This window comes from Bombyx mandarina, chromosome 10, assembly GCF_030267445.1.
Source record: "Bombyx mandarina strain Sakado chromosome 10, ASM3026744v2".
Taxonomy (NCBI): domain Eukaryota; kingdom Metazoa; phylum Arthropoda; class Insecta; order Lepidoptera; family Bombycidae; genus Bombyx; species Bombyx mandarina.
Window position 1 is genome coordinate 15608898 of NC_143217.1, and position 25432 is coordinate 15634329.

General features: G+C 35.5%; 2 protein-coding genes across 2 annotated transcripts; both read right to left on the reverse strand.

Annotated features, from left to right (window-relative positions):
* Nucleotides 1-196: 196 nt before the first annotated feature.
* LOC114241946 (CD63 antigen) lies at nt 197-9943 on the reverse strand. Its single transcript, XM_089730725.1, has 4 exons — nt 9709-9943; nt 2752-2940; nt 1142-1312; nt 197-618 (listed from the first exon to the last, which is right to left on the reverse strand). The coding sequence occupies exons 1-4, from the start codon at nt 9778-9780 to the stop codon at nt 220-222; spliced, it is 831 nt and encodes a 276-aa protein (XP_089586851.1). The 5' UTR covers nt 9781-9943; the 3' UTR covers nt 197-219.
* A 4995-nt stretch (nt 9944-14938) lies between these two features.
* LOC114242018 (CD63 antigen) lies at nt 14939-25402 on the reverse strand. Its single transcript, XM_028173036.2, has 5 exons — nt 25243-25402; nt 24976-25164; nt 19574-19747; nt 18142-18372; nt 14939-17569 (listed from the first exon to the last, which is right to left on the reverse strand). The coding sequence occupies exons 1-5, from the start codon at nt 25303-25305 to the stop codon at nt 17501-17503; spliced, it is 726 nt and encodes a 241-aa protein (XP_028028837.2). The 5' UTR covers nt 25306-25402; the 3' UTR covers nt 14939-17500.
* Nucleotides 25403-25432: the final 30 nt, after the last annotated feature.

Sequence of the window (25432 nt, forward strand, 5' to 3'; positions counted from 1 at the left end):
CGAGCCCTTCCTTCCTCTTTAGTTGCGAAGGCTTCTAGGGTGGGTAAAACTGTATTCCTTCTTAAGTCTTAAGTAGACAGAAAAATGTAAATCCAAATCACTTTTGCTCTTTTTTTTCTACCTTTTTACTATCGTAGCTCCAAGCTTTTACGTAAAGCTCATTTTAATGTAGTTTTACGTAAAATTACCCACTTGAACCCATGTAGGAAGCTAAGGATTTCAGAAATAGAATAACCTAAGTAATTCGAGAATCAATATACTGGCAATCAACACCATCAGTAACGAGGTATTCGAGGTAAGTAGAAAATGGAGGTGATAGTGAAATTTTGCGTAGAAATAGAATATAGAAAGAATACTAACCTGAATGAAGCAGATGGTCAACGCGCCAGCTCCAAGTAGTCCAGCGCTTTGGTTAACCAAATAATAAACTCTGGGCAGGCAACCGTTGGCATAGATCTTATGGCACTCTACAATCGTCTCTTCACCGACGACAGTCATGTGGGACTGGGCGCAGCACGAATCGGGGACCGTGAGGTTGGCAAAGCTAATGCCGGTCCCGCCAGTGGGGGGGTCGACCGCATGCCAATCCATGTAGCTATCGACGCCGCAGCAGTTCAACTAAAATAGAAACACCAACGGCGGCTTCAGGACAACGATGTATGCCAATCGATATAATCTTAGTTTTTTTTGCTGCCCAATCTGCTTTTGTTTTTATAGCTTAGAAACGACGAGCTCACAGCCCACCTGGTGTTGAGTGATTACTGGAGCCCATAGACATCTACTACGTAAATGCCGCCACCCACCTTGAGATATAAGTTCTAAGATCTCAAGTATCGTCACAACGGCTGCCCCACCCTTCAAACCGAAACGCATTACTGCTTCACGGCAGAAGTAGGCAGGGTGATGGTACCTACCCGCGTGGACTCACAAGAGGTCCTACCACCAGTACCAGTACAATTCGATGGAACAACAGCTTGATCAATCCATAGGTCACTCGAAAATTTATGACTAAATATTCATGGTTGATATTAGCTGAGGCTTTTAGTAGTAGAAGTAGTTAACATTGTTTTCGGCTGTTCTCAAACTTAGTTAACAATTTTCAATTTTGTAATAATGTAGATATAGTCGTATAACACAGTACCTCGTATTGAATGAAGTCAAATGCATCCTGCGCCTCAGCATGCTGGTAGTATAGAGGAAGTGCTTCCCTAAGTTTTTTGTCCAGAAACTGTGAGACCTCGCTGCGGAGACTGTAGGCAGTGATGGCCGCCGCGATCTCCAGAATGAACACGATGCTAAGGATCACTGCGAACTAAACACATCAGAGCCTTAGGAACTGTTAGCAAATCAGTGTGTTTTCAATAGCCAAAGCTATGCACATTATTCAACCAGGTTTTGCTGAGTGCACATACTATTTAGATTGCAATCCAGATTAGATCTAGGTACTACTTGTACGATTTAGCTAATATGTACTGTAATTTGTTTTGTAAAGTATAAATAAAGTATAAAAAAAACGTGCTTATGAACAGCTTCCAAAACGAAGGAGTAACATTGGTATACAATTACTCAAGGGTCACCCGATATTACGTGGTTTGACCCGCTTAAACCTGATAGCTTCATATTGACACTGATGGCAGGCCAAGCTATGATCCCGCTAGGGTCCACGGTTCCCTGGATAATGGTTTCCATTCCTATTAGACTTTGTTGTGTCTAATGACCCTAGATCTTTCTCAAGCCTATGAGGTAAAATTCACTTTAAGAACACTGATAAATGAAACTCGCGGCGATGACGGTCTAAATGAATTTATCTTGTTGATACGAAATCGGTACTGTGTGTTCGATTTCATTGTACCCTTATCAAATGAATCAGTTCGGAGTTCTAAATAGATAAACAAATTCAGGGAATTTATTTGAAATTTGCTTTTTTTTTATTTACGAAACAAATTCACCAGTACGTACGTATTTATTTATTACTAGCTTTTGGCCGCGACTCCGTCCGCGTCGAATAGTTACTTTGGCATAACGCTAAATTTTACCTCCCACCTCATTTACGTAGAAAGTGAATATATTTTTGAATTATAGAATGTTAAGGAGCTATTTAAACCCCCATTTTTGTAACATTCTTTATTAGTGCTCCACTTGTATTAGTCTTACCGTGATGTTATATATACCTATAGCCATCCTCAATAAATAGGCTATCTAATACTGAAAGAATTTTACAAATCGGACCAGTCGTTCCTGAGATTAGTGCGTTCAAACAAACAAACTCTTCAGCTTTATAATATTAGTATAGATATGTGTATGTATAATTATATAAATAAATTAAAGTACCCTGTTAAAAAAAAAGTTACAGTTAAAAACGAATTTAACCGACTTCAACGAACGAAAACAACAAACCACAATAATTAGGCGTGTGTATTGTAATATATATAAAAAAAAATTATGTTTGTGAAGTCACTGGAGGTCTTTCCAGTTTTACCAGGGCAGGTAGGCGGGTAAAGGCTCAGCCAGGAGGGGTAGGGATTTGCTAACAGCTACCCGAGCCCAGTCCAAACGAGACCTAACGACTCAAGAGTAGCTTATTCGCGAATGAATCTACTCCTCCTCCTCCTTCAGTCGATCGCTCATTGCTGAGCATCGTGATGCGCCCGCCTGTGACATTTTTTTGTAATTTGTAGCCACTTATGTCGATTGTTATTATTATTATGTCGATATATGAATCTACAACCGGATCGGAAAAACTTGACTTACAATGTTGACCAAGCAGGTACTCTCTTTCAGGGCACCGATGCAGCCGAAGAGAGAGACGAACAGCATTATGACGCCAATCGCGATGACAAAGATAGCCGGGGAGAAGGCGTATGGCGACAGGAAGAAAGAGATGTCATGGTAGATCGCGTAAATCGTAGTACCCACGGAGATCGTCAGTGCCGATGTTAGCTGAAAGCATAAGATATTTTAAATAAATAAATATAAATAAATAAATATTTATTAACAATCACGCCACGTTAACTGGTCCCGTGCTAAGTTCGTAAAGAACTTGTGTTACAAGTACCAGATAACGGAAATAAATATAATATTTTTATTATACACTATATTTAATATACACGCATAACCCTGGAAAGACATTTATATTTATCATACAAATATCTTCCCTTGGCGGGATTCGAACCCGCGACCCCCTTGTGTAGTGACCATGTCACTTACCACTACACCAGACGGCCGTTTGATATTAAAAAGTGATTTTTGCCAATTTTAACAGGCATCGCGCCATAATATATTAAAAACCTAACGTACTGTTATCGAGCGATGTGACTTGAACTCCAATCCCGCAGACAAATAGAAAAATGAAACCCGCAATTTTTTTATTACCCGCATTTTCCTTAGATATGATAAAGCATAGGTATATGCCCCAATGAGCAGTCATGCTCGTCATCTCATGAAGTCTTATTCGAAGGTTCGATTATGCATAAGTATATAATTGAAAAATTCATGTTTAGAGATGAGTAGTGGGATTCGTGGTCTGAGCTACTGTAATTATAAATGGGCCGTTAGTAATTATAAACGGCCATTCTTCTAGAGCTATTGAAAAAAATGGTAAACAAAAACGAAGCTAACCAGTTACTACTACACACTACTACTACTACTACTACACACTACTACTACTACTACTACTACTACTACTACTACAGTAGTTAGTACTAAGTTTATTTGCTTAACCTACAACGTTAACATCGATACAAATGGCTGTCATTAAATGTGAATTGAAAAATGTATCATCCTTCCACATTCTTAAGAAACAAACTGACTTTTTATTTCTTAAAAATGGATGGAAATTTTATACGATTTTAAATAAAGAATCAAGATGAAATCGTTCAGCAAGCGGTTACGCGATAGCGCTGTGGGAAATTCCCTGATATTTCTAAAGGAAAACCACGTCTGGAAACTTCGTTCGTGATTCAAACTACTTTGGCGGCCAGATCGATGCTGTTTCTAAATATGAGACACAATATTCCTGTGTAAAACAACTTAATGTTTGAAAGATGCTTGCGTTTATCTTCGAATAACATAATATTAATAACATATTTCAGCACACTAGTACTGATACATTTTTTTTGTTAAATAATTTAAAAAACAAACATCCTCTTTATAATCTTTCTCGAGGAGTAGAATTTTGATTGACAGAAACAAACACGAGACAATACCACATACATACGTTCAGTGTGCTTGGAACAGCTTCCCTCCGTTTGCCGCTAGGGGCGCTGTTCCAACTCCATACAAATTTGAGTTAACTTTTACGCGATCGAGAAGTTAAAAAACTCTCACATTGTAGTCTAAGCCGTTTGATTGTTTTTGTAGCTTTTATATTCATAGGTTTTAACGTAAGTACTGTTAAGAGCTCAAAACTGTCTATCTTTAAAAAAAAACAAATCACAATTCACTGCTTTTATTAAAAAGAATTTAAATTATATTAAATTTACTTGGAAAACATAATGGTCTTAGCAAAAATGTCGTAACTGCAAGATCGATTATGAATAATCAAATTACGATCGCGAATATGACAACACATCGTTTTGCTGAATGCACCATAAGTAATATACATATAAATAAAGGTTATAACAGTACGAAGACATACGGATAATCAAATATTAAGCAGATTACTCTACCTAGCATATTTTCTGTGAATATCGGTAAACACTTATTATCAAATACCACTTTGTTAAGAAAGCTATTATAGATCTATTAAATTATAAAATAAAAAATAAAAATTTGACACAAGAGCTGGGAATTTTAAATCAGTTCAATGGTTTAAAAAAAAGCAGAAAAGCACACAAGATATTTTTAATAAGCGCCGTTTCCGTATTCAAGAAACAAACTAAAGTGAGAGATTTGTCTAGTTGTAATATTGACGTTCCTCATAATGATTTTCTTCTATATTTAACGGTACATACTTAATAACATCTAAATTAAGTTACATAATTAAATACAAGGAAGAGGAAGGAAGGAAGAGAGGCCGTCCCAGAACAAGTTGGCGTCGCTCAGTAGAGCAGGAACTGGGCGTATTGGGCATAACTTAAAACTAAACTGACCTAGACCGATGTAAATAGAAGGATTTGATTCGAGCCCTACACCCCAATAGAGGGCAATACGAAAGAAAGAAGAAGAAAAAGATTTAAACATAATTTATATTTAAAGATTGCTTAAAAAAGATTTTTCTCATATATACGTAGCTTTTTTTTAAACACTAATTGACAATGTTTGTTTTGCCTTTAATAGATTCATTAACAAACGTTAACATAGGAATGAGATTTTACATTAACAGTTTTAGCTTTAATTACATTTGAATTATACAAAACACTATACATAGAGATGAGTACTAAATACGGTTAAGCATTGTGTTTAATTCGTCTTCTGATATATTTTCTCTCTTTTTAACCGACTTCATTCTTTTTTTTTAAAGCATTGTGATCCAATTCAGATGTATTTTGAATTTCGAGCCTCTAGGTCCTTCAGTTTTAATCAATTACCAAACGCCACCCGGACAAATATTGCCAAAAGCGAACCACTAAAAACATGATATAATTTCCTAAGAATATAGCAGTCTGACAGAATGACGCAGAGCTCTAAGCGCATTGTTACCACGTTACGCGCGCAAAAACAAATGACGTTGACAATCGCATTTACCTATATGTCAACTAGAGGAACAGTACATGACGTTTAAAGAACGAATTATGCAAACGAATATATTATTAAAGGGAATAAATGCTACATGGCTAACATTATAAATGAAAAACGTCAAACAAAGTGAAATGTAGTTAGTTCTAATGAATAGTCATACATTAAAATATTATACAGGATTGCATCTATATTTTATTAAGTCGATTTAAATAATTTTTAATGTCAATCATATTTTTAGTCCTGTCCGTGTTCACAGTTCTCTTTAGTAACAACGATGTTAAAGATGGATGTGGAATTAAAATTCCCAATTATTTTATATACGTATAAATGTATATTGGCCTGTTTGTTCGACTAAAAGGTTTGCCCGATATTTTTGAAACTTTGTGTAATTTGTTGTTGACATTCTAAAGATGCTTCTTGAAATCTAAATCTATATACATATATAATCGCGAGTCTATAAGTAAATGTGTTTCAGACATTCAGCGACAGCATAACGTGATAGGAGTACATTAGTCAGACGTTTTCATGGAGCTTGTCATTGTTTGCTGTTAATGGCCAATATTTGGAATATCACTGCCATGGTCTCGTGAACCATTCACCATTGGTTTCAACACAAGTAACAATGAAAAAAATATCATAATTTTATTTATTGTGTAATATTTTTCGTAATTAGTTTTCTTTTTAAAATTAAATCAAATGCTTAGATAACTTTAAATTTTACCTTTGAGACGCTAATTACGCTAAGGCTACACTTATATGGTAAATGTTCGTTTATTGTGTTTACAATCCAAAATCATCAATCATCAATCGACTAGAAATCATTATAAACACGTCCTGTTTTGGCAAACGTTGAATTAGCAAAATAAACATCAAAACTCTAAAAGGAAAATTTTAAAACACACATAATATAACTCTGAGGAATTTCTAAATTAGACGCAATAACAACGAGGTGAAAAAAATCAATAGCTCATCGCTTTGACCTTGTTCGTATATACAAACTCATTCAGCTATGTTGTATCGTAATTATATTAGGCTGTTGTTGCATATAACTTTAACAAATATATCTAAGCAGAAATGATTATTAAAAATATTGCTACGAATTAAATATTTTATATAAATTTATTCATTTATAAACATCAGTACTATATTCTTACGTATAGCATCAAAATAAACATGGCGATGATTTTGTTGTGTGAATTTCACATAATTATGATTCAATTACTATTTCGTATAATAGTAACATGTTCTCAAAAACGAAGACTGACGGTAGAGCTAGTGAGCTGTAACAGGATAAACCCAAAAATAATAATGTATACATAATATATTTTTTGTTTTTTAATAATGTTATTTACAGAATAAAATGTCTTGAGGCAACGCGAAGAGTGTCTTCTAGTGCCCCTTTACTAACTTACGAAAACTTCAAATATGCTAAGTTTCGTCAAATCGAATTCGGATTTATTAAAAGTAAAATTCGCGGCTTAACCAGATTAACTGATCGGATACTAGAAAATTATTTGTGTCATATAAAGGCTTGTTATATAAAATAATGTTTTAAGTCGTGTTCATCTCGCAAAATTAAAAAACTAAACGGAAATGACATTTGTTATAACCAAACATTCAAAATAGGCGGTAAATTTTGACATTTCACAATGTGAAAGAAAAGAATCTCCAATGCTCATCTACTATGCTCGGGATTGGGTCTCGTATGTGTTGAATAATCTATGGCAGTCAGCTAATAGATGACACGAAGTTGCTATTTCTTGTAATTTAGTACAAAAATAATAACATATTGATTATTCAATAACTTCTATAATTTAAACACAAAAATAAAAGTTCTGTAGACTGGAATGATCAGTTATTGCAATAAGATTTCACAAAAACAAAACGGAGAAAATAAGTTGAATGAACTGGCAACCTTGATAAGGTTTGCAAAATAATTTAATACACTATCTGAAATAGACTATATGAAATAGATCGCATTGCCACATCACAATACGCCACAGAATTAATACCTATTGTCTTCTTCAACAAGATAACACTCCCCTTTTCCTGCAGTGATTAGTAAAATACTGATAAAATACATTGTAGGGGCGAGTCATCGAGTTCCAGGGCTAGCACTCAGATGGTGGATCGAGTTCCAGTGGTAGATTAAGCGTGACAGATTTGTCTATTCCTACCACTCTACCCGAAGTCTCCAGCCTACACGGAATATTGGCACTTGCAACAATGTCGAAATGTCGGGAGGTCATTAAAACTAAACATCGTGGTAGGAACCTTTATTTAATAGTGTTTATAATACAAAATATTCATCGATATTGAAAACGTCATTATCGATATTTACAAAAAATTATAATCGGAACACTCGATATTATCCATATTTTATTGCAACTCCGACATCCCTAGTCAGGGTTACTATAACAGGGGCGATATATATATTATGTCTCACGTGATCCCTCGAGTTCAACGGATTCAAAGCGCCTACTGATTCAATTAGTGTTACATTGCGTTCAAAAATCATTAGTAAAATACATAATATTCAATGATGAAAAGTTCAGGGCTTATTTTTCTGTATGTCAGCCCTTTTTTTTTTAAAGAACAAATGACAATAATAAAACTGAAGAAGAAATAAATAAAACATAATATTTAAAGGAATCTTGAGTTGCAAGTGATCTATGCGAAAACGGAATGTAATGTGATTTCTTAATGTTCTCGTCTGGAATCACACCCGACAAAAACTGGATTCAAAAATTTTCAATACATGAAACTAACTTGTTCAACTTCAACAGAAATAGACACGAATCGATTTATTTTATCGCTTATCATTGTTTATCAGCGGTTTCGTATCTAAGTTAAATACCGTGTCAATTAATTTGTTAAAAACAACTAAAGCCATATTTTTTTTTGCATATGGCGTCGATCCATAAATTTCTACATCGTTTTCTGAAATTCGTTTCTCTCTACAAACGGATAAGGTTTACTTTAATTTTCTTGAAATTTACCAGCGCAATGTCAAGATATTGCAAAACGAAAACGACATTTTCGAAAAACAAAAAAAAGAACGTCTCCGAAATTATTGTTATCAGATAAACTTGTTTAACATCTTCGTTTGCACAATTCATGGGTGTGACGTCATTGATTTACTTTTCCGGACTGATTCGATCGAGTCATTCGGGATTGCACTATTCTTTTGCGTGATTCATTTAAAGGTTTAGTATGTGTTCTAATATTTTATACCACTAACATAAGTATTGGAATCTGCAACGTACCACGGGTATTTACCCCGAATTAACTATAAATATATCATTTCTCAATCATCTTTTCACAGAACACCAATTTAAAATGAAACTAAAGTATTTTTTAACATTAATTCGATTTAAGGATTTATTGAAGTTTTTTTTTTTAATTTACTTATTTTAGTTTTTATTTAAGTACTGTACTTATCTGTATCAGACTTGCATGTTATCATTAGAATACAGGGTAGGTCAACTCGATTTTATTAAAGCAACGAAAACCCTACCGTTTAAAAAGGTATAATAAACCTGTTTACATACTATGACACGAAAAGGAAGAACTGTAGGACCACTCCAATCACTACCATAATGGTTAAGCCGTAATGGTTTTTAATATCGCTCCCTGGCTATTCTGTAATTAGCCAGCGACTATGAATTCGATTAGGCGAAGCCCTTGAAGCAATCAATAAGTTTGTACCGCGACTTCATGAATAGGCTTCGAAACATGAGACGTGTCAATACACGAAGAAAAACAAATGAAATAATTCATTTCGTATCGTTTCGCTTCGTATGTATTTTGTTTTTATATCCTTAAAAATACATTTACGTAACAATAACATTATGCTTAGGAAATAACATGAAAATAAGAACATTGAATAAGTTGTGACAGCGTTTCATACTGAAAGGAAATCCTTTATTCAACGAGACAGTTTCCATTGCCGTATCGTCACAAATAGCTTAGATAAGCGACTACCAAATGTTTCACAATAAATAATAAAAGAAAATGAAAAATACTCACAACAAAAATCGCTGTTATACACAACAGCATGTATTTAATGCACTTCATCCCCAACTCCTTTTGTTGAGTCATTTTTGCAACGTATTGATGTATTACAATAAAAATATTCGTTTGTTCCGTATGAGAATTACAGGTGAACTAAGAACTTTAATGTTATAACGCGCTGATAACCGCGAGGCCTGACCGCCAATAGCAACTTGTCAATGTGTAAGCGACTGTTGGCACTAGTGTTGTTCGATGATCGATAATTCTACGCTTTTACCGAAACGATATTTTATTTTCTTAATTCAAGGATTTTCAATATCGATATTATTGTAAACCAGTACATTTAGGTACCATAATAAAGTCTATATCTGCTAAGAAACGCGACTGAAAATGTGGGACATCCATTATTACAGTACAAGGGCGACATCGACCTCAAGAATCAAGATGAGTTGTGTTTTTGATCCTCTCATTGCTCTAATGAACTATGAAGTCCGAGATTGATAGTCAGTATCTTTGTAATGGTATCTGAATGTTTGGCTTCTAGATGTATTTGTTATTATTATCTAGTTTAATTCTTCCCAACGATCATAGCCTAGAAAAAATAGTGGGGTTCGTTGAATATGCCACTTTTTATAGTATTTCAAATTTAAGCAGATGTCTGCTTTAACAGTAACACTAACAGAGAATAATAAGAACAAAAAAACGTGTGGCACTCGGGAACTGCCGCGGTAAAGCTATTGCATAGCATTTTTTATCAACTTATGCAATTATAATGAGACAATGATAATTTAATAATGAAACAATAATAAAACAAGACCACGCTATATTAAACATTAATAAAAGCAAAACCTTAATGTCCCCTTCACACTCATAAGCTATACTGCGCGAGAGAGAGATGGGCAGACTTTTCATGATGCGCATGCAGTGTGACGTCACGCCACGCGCTTATTCACAAACACTACACAAGCGCAACGTGTGAATATGTTGAACGCGAGCAACATGGTAGGCGGAGTGAGGGGTGTTAGATTTTTTTCGTTACGGAATTTCATGATTCGGTCGCCGCGCTCAAGGCCCGCGATAAAAGCTATGCAATAGCTTAAAAGTACAGTGTATATTTTTTAAATTGAAATCAAATTAAATAACATTACCACATTATCGATAAGCGTAGTTTGTTCAACATCGTGCATCCCTAATTGGAAAATGTCAACCTATAGTTTCTTTTCAGCCAATTAGATGGCAGGCTGCGGTCGCCAATCAGTATATATAAACATACGTCATATTTTGTCGCCATTTTAATAACAACGTTATGATATTTTCTTATCAATATTACTCATATTATGTGAAATCGTTTTAATGGTTTTTTATTGCTTAGATGGATGGACGAGCTCACAGCCCACCTGGTGTTAAGTGGTTACTGGAGCCCATAGACATCTACAACGTAAATGCGCCACCCACCTTGAGATATAAGTTCTAAGATCTCAGTATAGTTACAACGGCTGCCCTACCCTTCAGACCGAAACGCATTACTGCTTCACGGCAGAAATAGGCAGGGCGGTGGTACCTAACTCTTAACTTCTGATTTTTAATAAATTTTTTTTTTAAGATAAGTCTGTATCGCTTTTAGCGATTAAACCGCCAATTGCACTCACTCAAATGTTGGAATTATCTTTGTATTTAATGTACCATTTTAGTTGATAATAAAGCGTACTTATCTTTTAATGGCACGATTATCCTGCTAATGTCCGTGGCGAAACAATAGTACGTTGAGGCGTGAAGACTAAAATAGCGCTAATTTAAACAAGTTTCAGTTTTCTGTTGTGAACCAACGCTGACTGACGAGCCCTAGTTCAAGGTCACCACGATGTTCCCCGAGCGCTATTACTCACGGTAGGACCTCTTGTGAGTCCGCACTGGTAGGTACCATCACACCGCCTATTTCTGCCGTGAAGCAGTAACGCGTTTCGGTTTGAAGGGCGGGGCAGCCGTTGTAACTATACTGAGACCTTAGCACTTATATCTCAAGGTGAATGGCGCATTTACGTTGTATATTTCTATGGGCTCGAGTAACTACTTAACATCAGGTGGGCTGTGAGCTCGTCCACCCATCTAAGCAAACAAAAAAAACATGTTCTACTCTTAACGATGTTTGCGGAGAACCCTCATGAGTAGCCAGCGGCTTCGCTATGCCCCTGGTATTGGTGACTGATTCGCATCAGGTGAGCCGTGTGCTCGTCTGCTTACAGGGGCAATAAAAAAAGAAGCACTGAGTCAGCAAACGAGAATGTCATTGATTATATTTTCATTTCATTGCCCATAAGTAATTCAGCTAATCAGGCCGGAAGTTGTGATTGTTTTACGCAAAATATAGGAGGGACAGCTCTACAGTTTACTGAAGTAAACAATGACTAGCGTGGCCGGACAAAAAAAGATACACGCGGTATTTTGCAGTCGATACATATCTGACAATCACAAAAAGAATAGGACAATATAAACTCATTATATTGTAACGAATTTCAAGGGAAAGATAACAGCAGTGAATAACGGCTCGGTCGTGCCCCTTGTATTACTGATGTCCATGAACTGCGGTGACCCCAATCGCTTATGTTCAGGGCCGTATGCTTCGTCTACGCACAGCGGTAATTAAAACCCATAGGTAAGGTAGGCAGCGGCTTGGCTCTGCCCTTGGCATTGCTGAAGTCCGTGGGCGACGATAACCACTCACCATCAGGTGGCCGTATGATCGTCTGCTTACAAGGACAATAAAAAAATAACATCCAGTTTTTTTACTTTCAATTTGTATATATTTAATTCCTTATTTAACTTTGATTGCGCAGAAGCTTAACGCTATACCATAACGGATCAAATGACCCATTTTGAACTTTTGCAATGAAAATGCACATATAGTCTTATTGCTTTTGCACATTTGACTTCATGAGTTTTTCTTACTAATTAATCTACAGTTATTATACTATTTTTTTGTTTTGTTTTATTTTTTTGAGTAATACTTGTCGCATACCGTTATCTACCCGCTATGGTAGAAATAGGTACCAGTAAGTGTTGGTATGATTAGTGTTATTAATAAATTTAAAAATTAAACAAATGCAACTAAATGTATGCATTGTAGTTCCACTTCATTAGGAATCAATTAAATACAATATAATGAAAGCTAAGTTCATAAGTGCAAAAACAGTATTTCAGTTTCTCCAAAAGGTGCTATTGAAACGTAACCAGAACACGGAGGCTAATTGGTCTACATCACGCCCCGTCAGAGACTAAATCTGCCGTGTACTTGCTCACTCTTGCATGCAGCAGGCCCATCCCCAAAACTAAGCACCTTTCTGCTAATTACCCCCAATATGATTCATAAGGTTGATTTGAAATTAAAAAAAATGCGGTCTCCACTAAAGATCTGTTTGCTCCAACAACCGTCCGTTATATGGCGTCTACATCCACTGCCACTACAGCTCGCTGACTCATTAAGCCATGTCGATGACTTCAGTTCTCCGTCGAATAATCTCGTTTCTAAAGGGTACGCCTAGACCAGGTTAAGCGATGACTTATGAAGGATATCCGGCAAGAAACGGATAAGAAGAGGCATATGCCTAACTAGCAGTGGATGGCTGTGGGCTGGCCATGATAAAATAATTATAAATAGACATGCTTTAACAAAAACCGACTTCAAATACAAAAAAAAAGATATTCCAAAACAAATTAATATCAATAATCATCGAAATCAGGTGGCGTGATATTGAGTTATTCATCTATTTATCGCGCACGTACTTAATGCAAATTTAACACTTATATGGCTTTCTCATAGATACCATTATCAGAACTGGACTAAATTGAAATGAGATCACACGGGAAGCGTCAGCTTTCTAATAAAAAAAGAATCATCAAAATCGATTCACCCAGGCAAAAGTTATGAGACATAAAAAAAACATACAGTCGAATTGAGAACCCTCTCCTTTTTTGAAGTCGGTTAAAAAACACAGACACCAAAAATAAGAAAAAAGAATTAGTGAATTTAATTAAGTAAAACAAAAAAGTGAATGAATAATATTTTCTGTTCACTTTAGTGTACAATTTTATTCTTGTTTCGGCTTCGGAATGGCTTTACTGTAAAATCTTGCTTACGTACACATTGCGTCGACAAATGTGAGCCATTTATTTGTGATGTCAAATGTGATCAGTGTTTTTTAAAAGACGCAAGTAAATAAAGAAATAAAACTATCTTCAATTTCGATTTATAGAAGTAAATAAATGAATAAAAACTATCTTCAATTTCGATTAATAGTTTTACAACCAAACAAAGACGCTTATAATATCATCATCACTCCAGTCGGAATATTAGGCCAAAGTAAGAAAAACTATGTATTATATTCGAAATATAACATAAATTTACGAAAACTAACGAATCCAAAATTAGCACTTGCCTCATGAACTCAGTGTATTTAATGCAAACAAAAGTACGATTTAGTTATATTTAATAGGACCAATGAATGACGAGAAAAATATGTATATTTCATGTTTATTTATAATTTTGACATTTACTATTAAGATTTTATTGGTTTATTGAATAAACAATATTAATAATATTTCTTACAACCGATAAGGAACTTTGTTCACTATTATTTGCTAAGAGGAATTGGTAGAGGTCGAACCTTTTGTTTTTTTATTGCTTAGATTGTTGGACGATTTCACAGCCTGCCTAGTGTTAAGTGGCTACCGGAGTCCATAGACATCTACAATGTAAATGCTGCCACCCACCTTGAGATATGAGTTCTAATGTTTTTAAAGTACAACGGCTGCCCCACCCTTCGAGCCAAAACGCATTACTGCTTCACGGCAGAAATAGGCAGGGTGGTGGTACCTACCCGTGCAGTCTCACAAGAGGTCCTGCCACCAGTAATTACGCAAATTATAATTTTGCGGGTTTGATTTTTATTACACGATATTATTCCTTCACCGTGGAAGTCAATCGTAATGTTGTATAGTATGTATTTCATCAGAAAAATTGGTACCCGCCTGCGGGATTCGAAGACCGTTGCATCGCTACATACGAATGCACCGAACGTCTTATCCTTTAGGCCACGACGACTTCTATTAGGCCACAGCAGTTATTAAATACCATAGAAGTCATCGTTAAGGATGAGACGAATGACACAAATGCAAAAGACAAGAGTTTATTCGTTCTGTGTACTGCAAAAAATAAAATAGGTTTAATTTAAAAAAAAAACACATCATTTTAACGTAGACAAATTATATTCTTCATTGTATTATTCACATAAATATATACTCAATAACTTATCAACGAAATTAAATATACATATTAGTTACAACAATCATTACGCCTAGCCCAAACTGACATCAAGCCACTCAATATTCTAAGCTGATGAGGAAATTTGCACTTTATTTGTATGAAGTTCACCGATAGGGGTACGACAAGTTAGCGATGACGGTACTGGTAACTTTTTTTTTATTGCTTATATGGTGGATAATCTCACAGCCCACCTGGTGTTAAGTGGTTACTGGAGCCCATAGACATCTACGACGTAAATGCGCCACCCACCTTGAGATATAAGTTCTAAGGTCTCAAGAATAGTTACAACGGCTGCCCCACCCTTCAAACCGAAACGCATTGCTGCTTCACTTCAGAAATAGGCAGGGTAGTGGTACCTACCCGCGCGGACTCACAAGAGGTCCTACCAGTAAAAACTATAACTATACCACCAGTATAACTATTTGTATTCATCTTTTACAATAAATCGATAAGAATAAAATATTGATATAAAATAAAATTAATGGAGGTACTATAATCCCCTTTACAATACAGTATTCTTATAACGCGTTTTCATATTGCGCGATTTCATACCCTCGTATAATTGATTTCGCGTACCTGTGCACATTGTGTCAATTGTGTTGTTATGAAATTAATTTATATTATTTTATTTGGTTCCTACTCTTTAAATTTAAAAAACATTGGTTATATTGTATATATATTTGAACATAACGCGTTATATGGGGTCATACATTATTCGAGAATACTCCTACAACGCGTTTCCAATAATTAGAATAATCAGTAGTATCTTAATTGTCAATGACTCTTCTTATTTATTGCACACGAGCTCTCGGCTCGTGGTGTTAAGAGGTGGAGCCCTAAGCATCACAGCGTGGATCCCGCCGCCCACACTGACAGATGAAGGCTAATTTGAATAAAGGCGCGAAGGAGTCAGACGGACGGACATCTTCGCAAACATTGCATAGTGGGGAAATTGGAAGATACTAAAATCAGAAGTGTTTCTGCTGTGATTACTAAACAAATAACTTTTCTCTATAAACATATCCTTCTGTATTATGAGCACCAGAAACACACACGAGATAATAACATCCAGAACGACCAAATCAAACATATTTATCTAAAAGGGACCAAGAACTGAAGAATTGAACCTGGAGTGGAAAGACAAGACTAAATCGATCAAACGACCTGATTAAATTAATATAAAATTGCGTATGTACTACGTACGCATGTAAGAAGTTCCCCTTCTCACTTAAGAAGCTGTACTTTTTTGCGATTTTCGATCTTAAAAAAAAAAGAATAAAAAAAAACTAATTTTACAAACTCAACTTTCACCAAATTTCTTTAATATCTGATTTGAACACAACTATAGATGTTATAATTAATGTTTAACACGTTTTTTGTTGGCTAGACCTGTATCCATCGATGTATAAAAAAATTCCCATGTTTAATTTTCACCAAACATCAAAATTTTAAAACATTCACACGTATCAAGGACCGATGACAATACAATAATTTTATTATTTCGATTCAACTCTGGCCATTTTGTAAGCTATGTATATCTTATAGGATTTTATACATTAAATTTACTATCGAAGGGTAAAAAAGGCTATTTGGCTTAAGCGAGATTTTTGCAAATTTACAGGAGAGCCATCTGAAGTTTAAAATTTGGAAAAAATATCATAAGATAAAAACGTCGGCTATATCAATAGAGCAGCGATCGGGGAACTTTTTTAATGATTACCCCAAAATATTTTTGTGTAAGATGATATTACCCCATGGCGAAGAACAAAAAAAAACGAAATCGCTTCTTTTTAGCATCTTTCATATTATAGCCGCCATGATAATTTTGAAAAGAAAACAATGACTAAAAATTTTACGATTCTAAAGAAGTTTCACTTCATATATACTTTTTACTCACAAAAGTTTCATTTTTACCCCCCAAAATTTCATTTTACCCCATTTGGGGTAATTTACCCCGGTTCCCCGACAGCTGCAATAGAGCATAATGATAAATGTCGCGTACCTATTAAGAAATGTAGCTTAAACCAAATACTCTTTCAGCCCTCGATATACACATATTATATAATGTCTTAATTACAAAAACGAACTACACACGTTTTTTCAAAAAGTCGAACAAATAATTTTAATTCATATCAAAATATAATTTCATAGTTATTAGTTAAAGAAACAGTTTTTAAGTACACGTACGGTTAAATTATTATTACGACAAAAAAATCATTGCAACTTTGTATGATTTTGTAAAAAAAAAACATTTCATTCAAAGTAAAAAAAAAATGTTTTTATTACCTTTTGTTACAATTCGCTAACGTTGCTAATGGACATCAGCTAAACCAGAAGCACAGCAGCTACCGATAAGGACACTTTTCAACTTCGTTTAACGAAATAACACTATTAATACGAAACCTCATGCGTTGTATTCATGAAACTCAAACATAAATAATTAACATACTGAAATTTACAACTAAATATAGTTTACGAGAATATCGCTCAAGGATACGCCCCTCGTTCTTCCCTAGATATCTTCGCCATCCACACCGCCCCAGCCACGGCGAGAGCCTGAAATAGAAAATTTTAATACAATTCATTTATTTAGCGCGTACTATATTAGATTCTCTGTACAAAATTGAATCGTGGCTTGTAAGATTAGCTTGATTTATGATTTTGTTTAATCAACAATTACGAAGTCGTCGTGGCTTAAAGGATAAGACGTCCGGTGCGTCCGTATCGAGCGATGCAACGGTGTTCGAATACGGCAGACGGGTACCAATTTTTCTAATGAAATACACACCAAATGATCACGATTGACTTCCACGGTGAAGGAATAACACCGTGTAATAAAAATCAAACGCGCAAAATTATAATTTGCATAATTACTGGTGGTGGGACCCCTTGTGAGTCCGCACGGGTAGGTACCACCACCCTGCCTATTTCTGCCGTGAAGCAGTAATGCGTTTCGGTTTGAAAGGTGGGGCAGCTGTTTTACGAAACCTCAGACCTTAGAACTTATATTTCAAGATGGGTGGCGCATTTACGTTGTAGATATCTATGGGCTCCAGTAACCACTTAACACCAGGTGTGAGCTCGTCCACCCATCTAAGCAATAAAAAATATAAAAAAAACAGTCAAACCTGCATTAAAACTAAGAATATGCCAGCCGCGCCTATTGCCGCCGCGTGCGACTGTACCCAGTTACCGAACGCTTCGGCACAACCAGTCGGGTAGGCCTCGACGGTCGTACAGTTGAACAGCTGGATGGTGCCGTAAATGTGGCTGCAGCAACTCACGGGGAGTCCTCTGGATTGCAGCGTCCCGAGGGGCGCCAGCCAGTCACTAGAGTTAACTACACCGCAGCATTCGAACTGGAAATTAGAAATACCACATTTTTAACATTACATAAAAATATTAGTGGAATAAAAAATAATTCAATTGCATAAACAGCTCAACATTTCCTCGTTTGAATTCGGTCAGGTCATTGTTTACTTCACAGATCTTATACCTTTAAACAAGAACAATCTCGGAAACGGCTCCAATGATTTTCATAAAATTTAGTACACAGGAGATTTCAGGGGCGATAAATCGATCTAGCTATGATTTATTTTCAGAAAATGTTGTTTTATTCGTGTTTTCAATAATCAACTTTTCCTGACATCTATTGGCGAATAATAATACTATTTTTCTCAATTGAGGGCAACTAACCGCTTTAAAGAAACTCAAAAAGATGGCGTTATCAAAAAAAAACCAAGCTTTTTATGTGAGGATTGATGAAAAAAAGACTACCCTAATATGCACAATACTTTTTTTCATTACCATCGATCTAACTACCGCACGGCAGACCTGATAGTCAGTTATCAGTGGCCCATGGACATCAAGACACTCATACTAGGCACACAGCCATGTTCTGTTTACCACTGAAAATATTTTCGGCATTACGTATTTATTTTGTTCAATGAATAAATTAATAAAAAAATTGTTCCACTGTTGCTTTTGTATTAATTTAATCTCGGCTAAGCATAAATGCTTGTCATTCGAGAAGTTCAATTCAAATTTCATGAATCCGCATTGTAAAGCAAATCTGCATGAGCATCGGTAATGTGAGACCAATGCAGGTTATACTTGAACGATTGCGTACACTTCAAAACTTAATCAAATACAATTTTTTCATAGTTACTTTAATGTTTTTGTACCAGAAATTACTAAGACAACAGCTTGACCTTCGGAAATGGTAGTGAAACGTCTATGTGCGTCATGAAGCGTTTCCAAAAGCTATCACCGGTCATCGTTCTCGTGGAACCCATCGCTTGTGACGAAGGGCTCGACAAGTAAATTAACCCTCAGACACAGCCCACTGAGTTTCTCGCCGGATCTTCTCAGTGGGTCGCGTTTCCGATCCGATGGTAGATTCTGCGAAGCACGGCTCTTGCTAGGGTTCGTGTTAGCAACGTCGTCAGATTTGAGCCGCGTGAGCTCACCTACTAGTTAAGGTTACGCTGAAATAGCCTCTCAAGGCTCTCAGCTAGGTAATAAAAAAAAAGGAGTTATCAAGAAAATAATTGTACCCACGTCTCCTTGAACTTCATCCCAGAGCTTGGTGATCTCTAATGAGGCAGGTCCGTACAGTTCCATGGTGGATAACAGCTGCTTTTGAACTAAAGCTACCGTGTTGCTCTTCAATGCATAACCAGCTATGCAGGCCGATAGTTGAAAAACGAACATCAAGATCATGGCACCCGCAAACTGGAATACAGAAAATGATATTTTTTTTAATGATAAAGAAAAGAGAATTGCTATTTGTAGTGACTGTTTTTCTATACTAATCACTACAGTATAAAATAAAGTCGCTTTCTCTGTCCCTATATCCTTATGTATACTCAAATCTTTAAAACTACGCAACGGATTTTGATGCGGTTTTTTTTAATAGATGGAGTGATTGAAGAGAAGGTTTATATGTATAATAACATCCATTAAATAGTGGAGAAATCAATAATAAATTACAGTTTCCAAAGCGAAGCGAGGTCGGGTCGCTAGTATACTAATATTACAAAGAGGAAAGATTTGTTTGTTTGTTTGTATTGAATAGGCTCCGAAACTACTGAACCGATTTGAAAAATTCTTTCACTGTTTGGAAGCTACACTATTCCCGAGTGACATAGTTAGGCTATAATCTTTTTTGAAAAATTAGGGATCCTTACTAAACTCCAATAATGTAACCCAAGGTGTAAAAAAATTACCTAAAATATTCTTTACATCGCGTGCCCTGCGAAAACTATTGATGATAGAATAATATAATGTACTACGACTTTGTAGAACACATTATTATTTACAAAAAGTGTCGCGACAACCTATGTCTAACTATTATAGTTATGCCGCAATAAGTGTTATTTTATTTTAAAAAATAAAACAACTTCAAATATCGTTTAAATTTTTGTTAAAGACCCGAGCGGAGCCGGAGGGTTCGCTTGTATTTAAATATGGTCAAAATTACAATGGTATTTGCACGAACGCAGTTTGAATAATAATTTCACATGTCATATGTATGATACAAGTTCTCAAAACATCTTAAATGTTTTAAGCAAGATTTGTAAATCAGAACTTTATGTCGATTTTCTCTAATTATCTCTTCATTACACTTAAGTATTCAATCCTATTAAGTTCGCCGATGACCTGTTTTATAATGTGTGCTTCGTGCGAGTTTTTTTTAACGGTCTCGATAGCGTAAAAGTTAACTCAAATCTGTATGGGGTTGGAACGTTGCCTACGTTTGCCGCTAGAGGCGCTTTTTTTTTTTTTCGGGCCGGGGGCCGAACCTCCTACGAGGTCCCCGCGCCTAGGGGCGCGCGGGGTATGTGAGACTCAACGATCTGCAGGTGTTGAGAGCAGATCGCGGGCCCTAGTTCCAACTACATACATTTTTGAATTAACTTTTACGCTATCGAGAACGTTAAAAAACTCGCACTAACGACACTGCTCTAGGACTGCAATTCTCAACCTTTGGTATGCACCCTAGAGATGCGCAAGGTTTCATGTTAGGGTACATGAAAATTATTTTGGTAATTATGGAAATACTGAGAAGTACCACTACTGGTGGTAGGACCTCTTGTGAGTCCGCACGGGTAGGTACCACCACCCTGCCTATTTCTGCCGTGAAGCAGTAATGCGTTTCGGTTTGAAGGGTGGGGCAGCCGTTGTAACTATAATGAGACCTTAGATCTTGTATCTCAAGCTGGGTGGCGCATTTATGTCTATGGGCTCCAGTAACCACTTAGCACCAGGTGGACTGTGAGATCGTACAAACATGTAAACAATAAAAAAAAAATCTAAAAAAAAGTTGAAACCGTTTACTTATATGTACATTATTAAAATGTTTTACGAGTATATCTAAAACATATTGTACTTTAAAATGAACCTTATAACTAACTGATAATTTACTTAAAATGAAAAAAAGATTGGGAAGCACTATTAGCTACTTTAGTTATTCAAGAAGGGCATGCAAACTCACGGTGTTCGGTTATAAATGATACGTGATGATGTTGACGTCACAATTGTCAACACAAAACAACTGCCCAGCCTTCAAATCCGCATGAAGATATACTAGGAGGCAAAATTAGGTAGGACGGCTGTGTACTAATCCGTGCGAGTTTACAGTACGCCAAGAAAATCGTTCAAAGAAAACATCACTTTAATTATCGATATTATAACTATGCGTCTATTCCGATAAAATAGACAAAATATGTCATATTTCATGTGTTATCGACATAAATATAAAACACGTTTATTTATTTACAAGTCTTGTATCGTTTTATCAGGATTCACGATCCGCGAGCGATCAATTAACTGATTAATAATAATATGTCATGTATTCAAAGATAATGTTTGTCGGAGCTATTGTTAATACGCAAATTGTAATAGGCATTGCTTAATTAGCGAATTATAGAGCCGTAGAGGAAAGTTTTTATTTTTATTACTTAGATAAGTGGACGAGCTCACAGCCCCCCTGATGATAAGTGGTTACTGGAGCCCATAGACATCTACAACGTAAATGCGCCACTCACCTTGAGATATAAGTTCTAAGGTCTCAAGTATAGTTACAACGGCTGCCCCACCCTTCAAACCGAAACGCATTACTGCTTCACGGTAAAAATAGGCAGGGTAGCTAAGTATGAATATGATTGACTTATGGAGAAGAAACGCAAGCTGTAAACGCACTCAATCGACTAAATAAAATAATATTTAATACACTCTTCCCGCCAAAAAGTGAAAAACATTACCCGGATATCAATGTTGCAAGTAATAAAAATACATTGATTTCAGAATGGAGTGATTTATATCATCATCAGCCCACAAGCGATTACTGCTGGATGCAGACCTCCCCCAAGGTTCGCCGAAAGGCGTAGTTGATACACATAATATCAACATATTTGAATTTTAACCAATATGCCTAAAATCTGTATAAAATAATGTGAAATATGTAGAGTTCAAGAGCCTTTGGGGAATATGCATATTTTCACATATAGTACAGTAATTAAAATACCTACAAAAAAACTTATTTTTTAATGTTAGTTATGTTTTGGTGTGCAATAAATCGTATTTTTTCCCTTCCGCTTTAAAAAAAAGACTTTAGGATGATAACGTATATTTTTTTGTATCTGTTCCATATTTTTATACTGACCTTTGCAGCTTTCTGGATTGAAAAAGCTCTTGTTTGGTGCTTTTGTAAATGGAGACGCAAAACTTTCGAATTCGGCTATATATAATAGAAGTCCTGCTATTTCGAAAATCAGATCGATTTGTAAAAATATCAACTGTTTTTAAAAATTGTATTACGAAAGGCTTCAATTCCAGAATGGCCTCGTTTTAAAATAACAACGTAATATATATATATATATAATGCATTACGTTAAATTACATCATTAATATCTTAATCTTTGTATTTGCTTCCCTTATCACTCATGATAATTGGTGTAACTTCAATAGATGAGGAGGGCCAGAGTTTCGAAGAATAAGTTTATTTTCGAGTTGTATAAAATTTGTTTGTGCCTTCTACTTTTTTCTTCATTTTTTCTCTTTTGAATATGGCAACTGGCTTTTTGCGATGCCATTATTGCCTTTATAAAAATCTTCAATCTTTTTTAAAAAATAAGATAAGAACATGAAAATTAAAAGAAATAAAATGAGGTTAATATATTAATGAAATTGTAATTTATTAGGTTGAAATAAAATTAAACTAGATAGTTCAAATAAGACAAAATAAAATAATGTCAGTTCTCTGGAGTTTTTGGAAGAACCCTAAAAGCTACAACTTTTGTCACATTTTGCCATCATCAGTCACCATTATTACATGTTTGAACTTGAAGGAACACTGAATAAACAAAATGAAACAATTCACATGACTTGACTTCCCGCCTAAAGTCTACTATAAAAGTTACTCAAAACTGCTTTAGATGTTGTAATTACGATGATGAATATAATGACTCCCTTTAGCTTGTTTGCCCAATTCGGCTAGTAAAAAAATTGAAGGCATCGTAGCTCTGGGTATGTCCATATAATAATATTTCCTATGACCTCATAAACAATCATCATATTTAACAGATGAATAAAGAATGATTCATAACGTAACGCTAATCGATTCATAATTAGTCGGGTGTCAATTATATTTGATTTAAAATTAATCGACATTTTGGGTCGGACATCTTGGCTCAGATATGTACACGGATCATGAAGTACCTACTGATAAATAGTGAATATGCTCGCATACTTTCAGAGGCAAGCGGTTGTTAAATCATCGGATTATGTTATCTTTTTTATAAATTATAGTTTTTTTCACTAATTTTTTTTTTATTGCTTAGATGGGTGGACGAGCTCACAGCCCACCTGGTGTTAATTGGTTACTGGAGCCTATAGACATTTACAACGTAAATGCGCCACCCACCTTGAGATATAAGTTGTAAGGTTGGATAGTTACTACGGCTGCCACATCCTTCAAGCCGTAACGCATTACTGCTTCACGGCAGAAATAGGCGCGGTGGTGGTACCTACCCGTGCGGACTCACATGAGGTCCTACCACCAGAACTAATCGTTGGTACCTTAAGAGGCTATTCCGAATACGCGTGGACCGCTAGGTAAGCTCACGGGCTCAACCCGAAAGAATTGTTAACACTGGCCCTAGCAATGCTTCGCTAAAATCTACCAGCGGATCGAAATCGCGACCCACTGAGAAGATTCTGCGATAAACTCGGTGAGATAAATTTAACTGTTTTGCCTTAACAACTGCACTTTATTTGTTTATGTTGTAATAATTCTTATCTGATTATTGGATAATCGGCCCCGATTCTAATTTAAAGATGCACGTAAAATCTGAACTGAGAAGTCGTCAAGCCCAAGTATTTAGGGCGTTTCTCGTCTCAGTTACAAATTATTATGTATATAGGTACTACAATTCTAATTTCAGAACCAACGAAAACAAATCTGCTGAAATAACCACCGTGCCCTTCGACATAAGGTTGCTAATCGCTTACGTGATTTTCTACAGAAACAGCTTGCTACTAGTTGTAAACTGAGATATGACTAAAACGTTTTGATCATTAAAATATGTGACGCGAAAGGAATTTAACAATAGTGTGTCGTAGCCTCTATTTTAGAAAAACGATTAGGCTATTGTAATTTTTATGTTATCTTTGTTTGTTAATTTACGGAAAGTTTATTTAAAAAAGAATGCGGTGTTTATCTAATTAGCATTTGGTTAAGATTCTACTAGATTTTTTCTATTTAATTTAATATTTAGCTGAGGTATTATTTGTATGATTTAAATCAATATACAAAATGTATGCTTCTGTTCTATTTATAAAATTTTGATTGCTGCAGAAAAACTTTGGTGCCACATTAAATATTTCCTAGCACTTCATCATTTAAATGCATTTGAAAGAAGACGACCTAAATATTTATAGAGTACATTTTGTTCACTTACCGCCATGTTCATTAAGTAGTTCTCCATGAAGGCTCCATAGAAACCAGAGAAGGATATGAGGAATATAATAATTCCCGTCGCTATACAAAAGGCGGGAAGAGAGAAAAACCTCTCCGATAGAAACTCATGATAATTATTATAGGCAGCTTGTACCGAACCTCCGACAGCCAATATTATAATTCCGGTTATCTGAAAACGATCACATGAAACTCTTGTGACATTATTACGAAACACTTTCAAGTACTTCTCGCACTATTATTAACTTACCAAGAACAAAAAATTCACTGTCACCAATGTGTATTTCACCGTTGTGAATATTTTCGACAACATATTGAATTTAATTTAATTTAATTTAGAATGGAGCATCGACGCGCGCGTGACACTACGACCGACGTTTTGACGTGGTTCGGATATTTTTATCAGAATAGGTAGGTACATTAATCTTGATAAGCAAAAC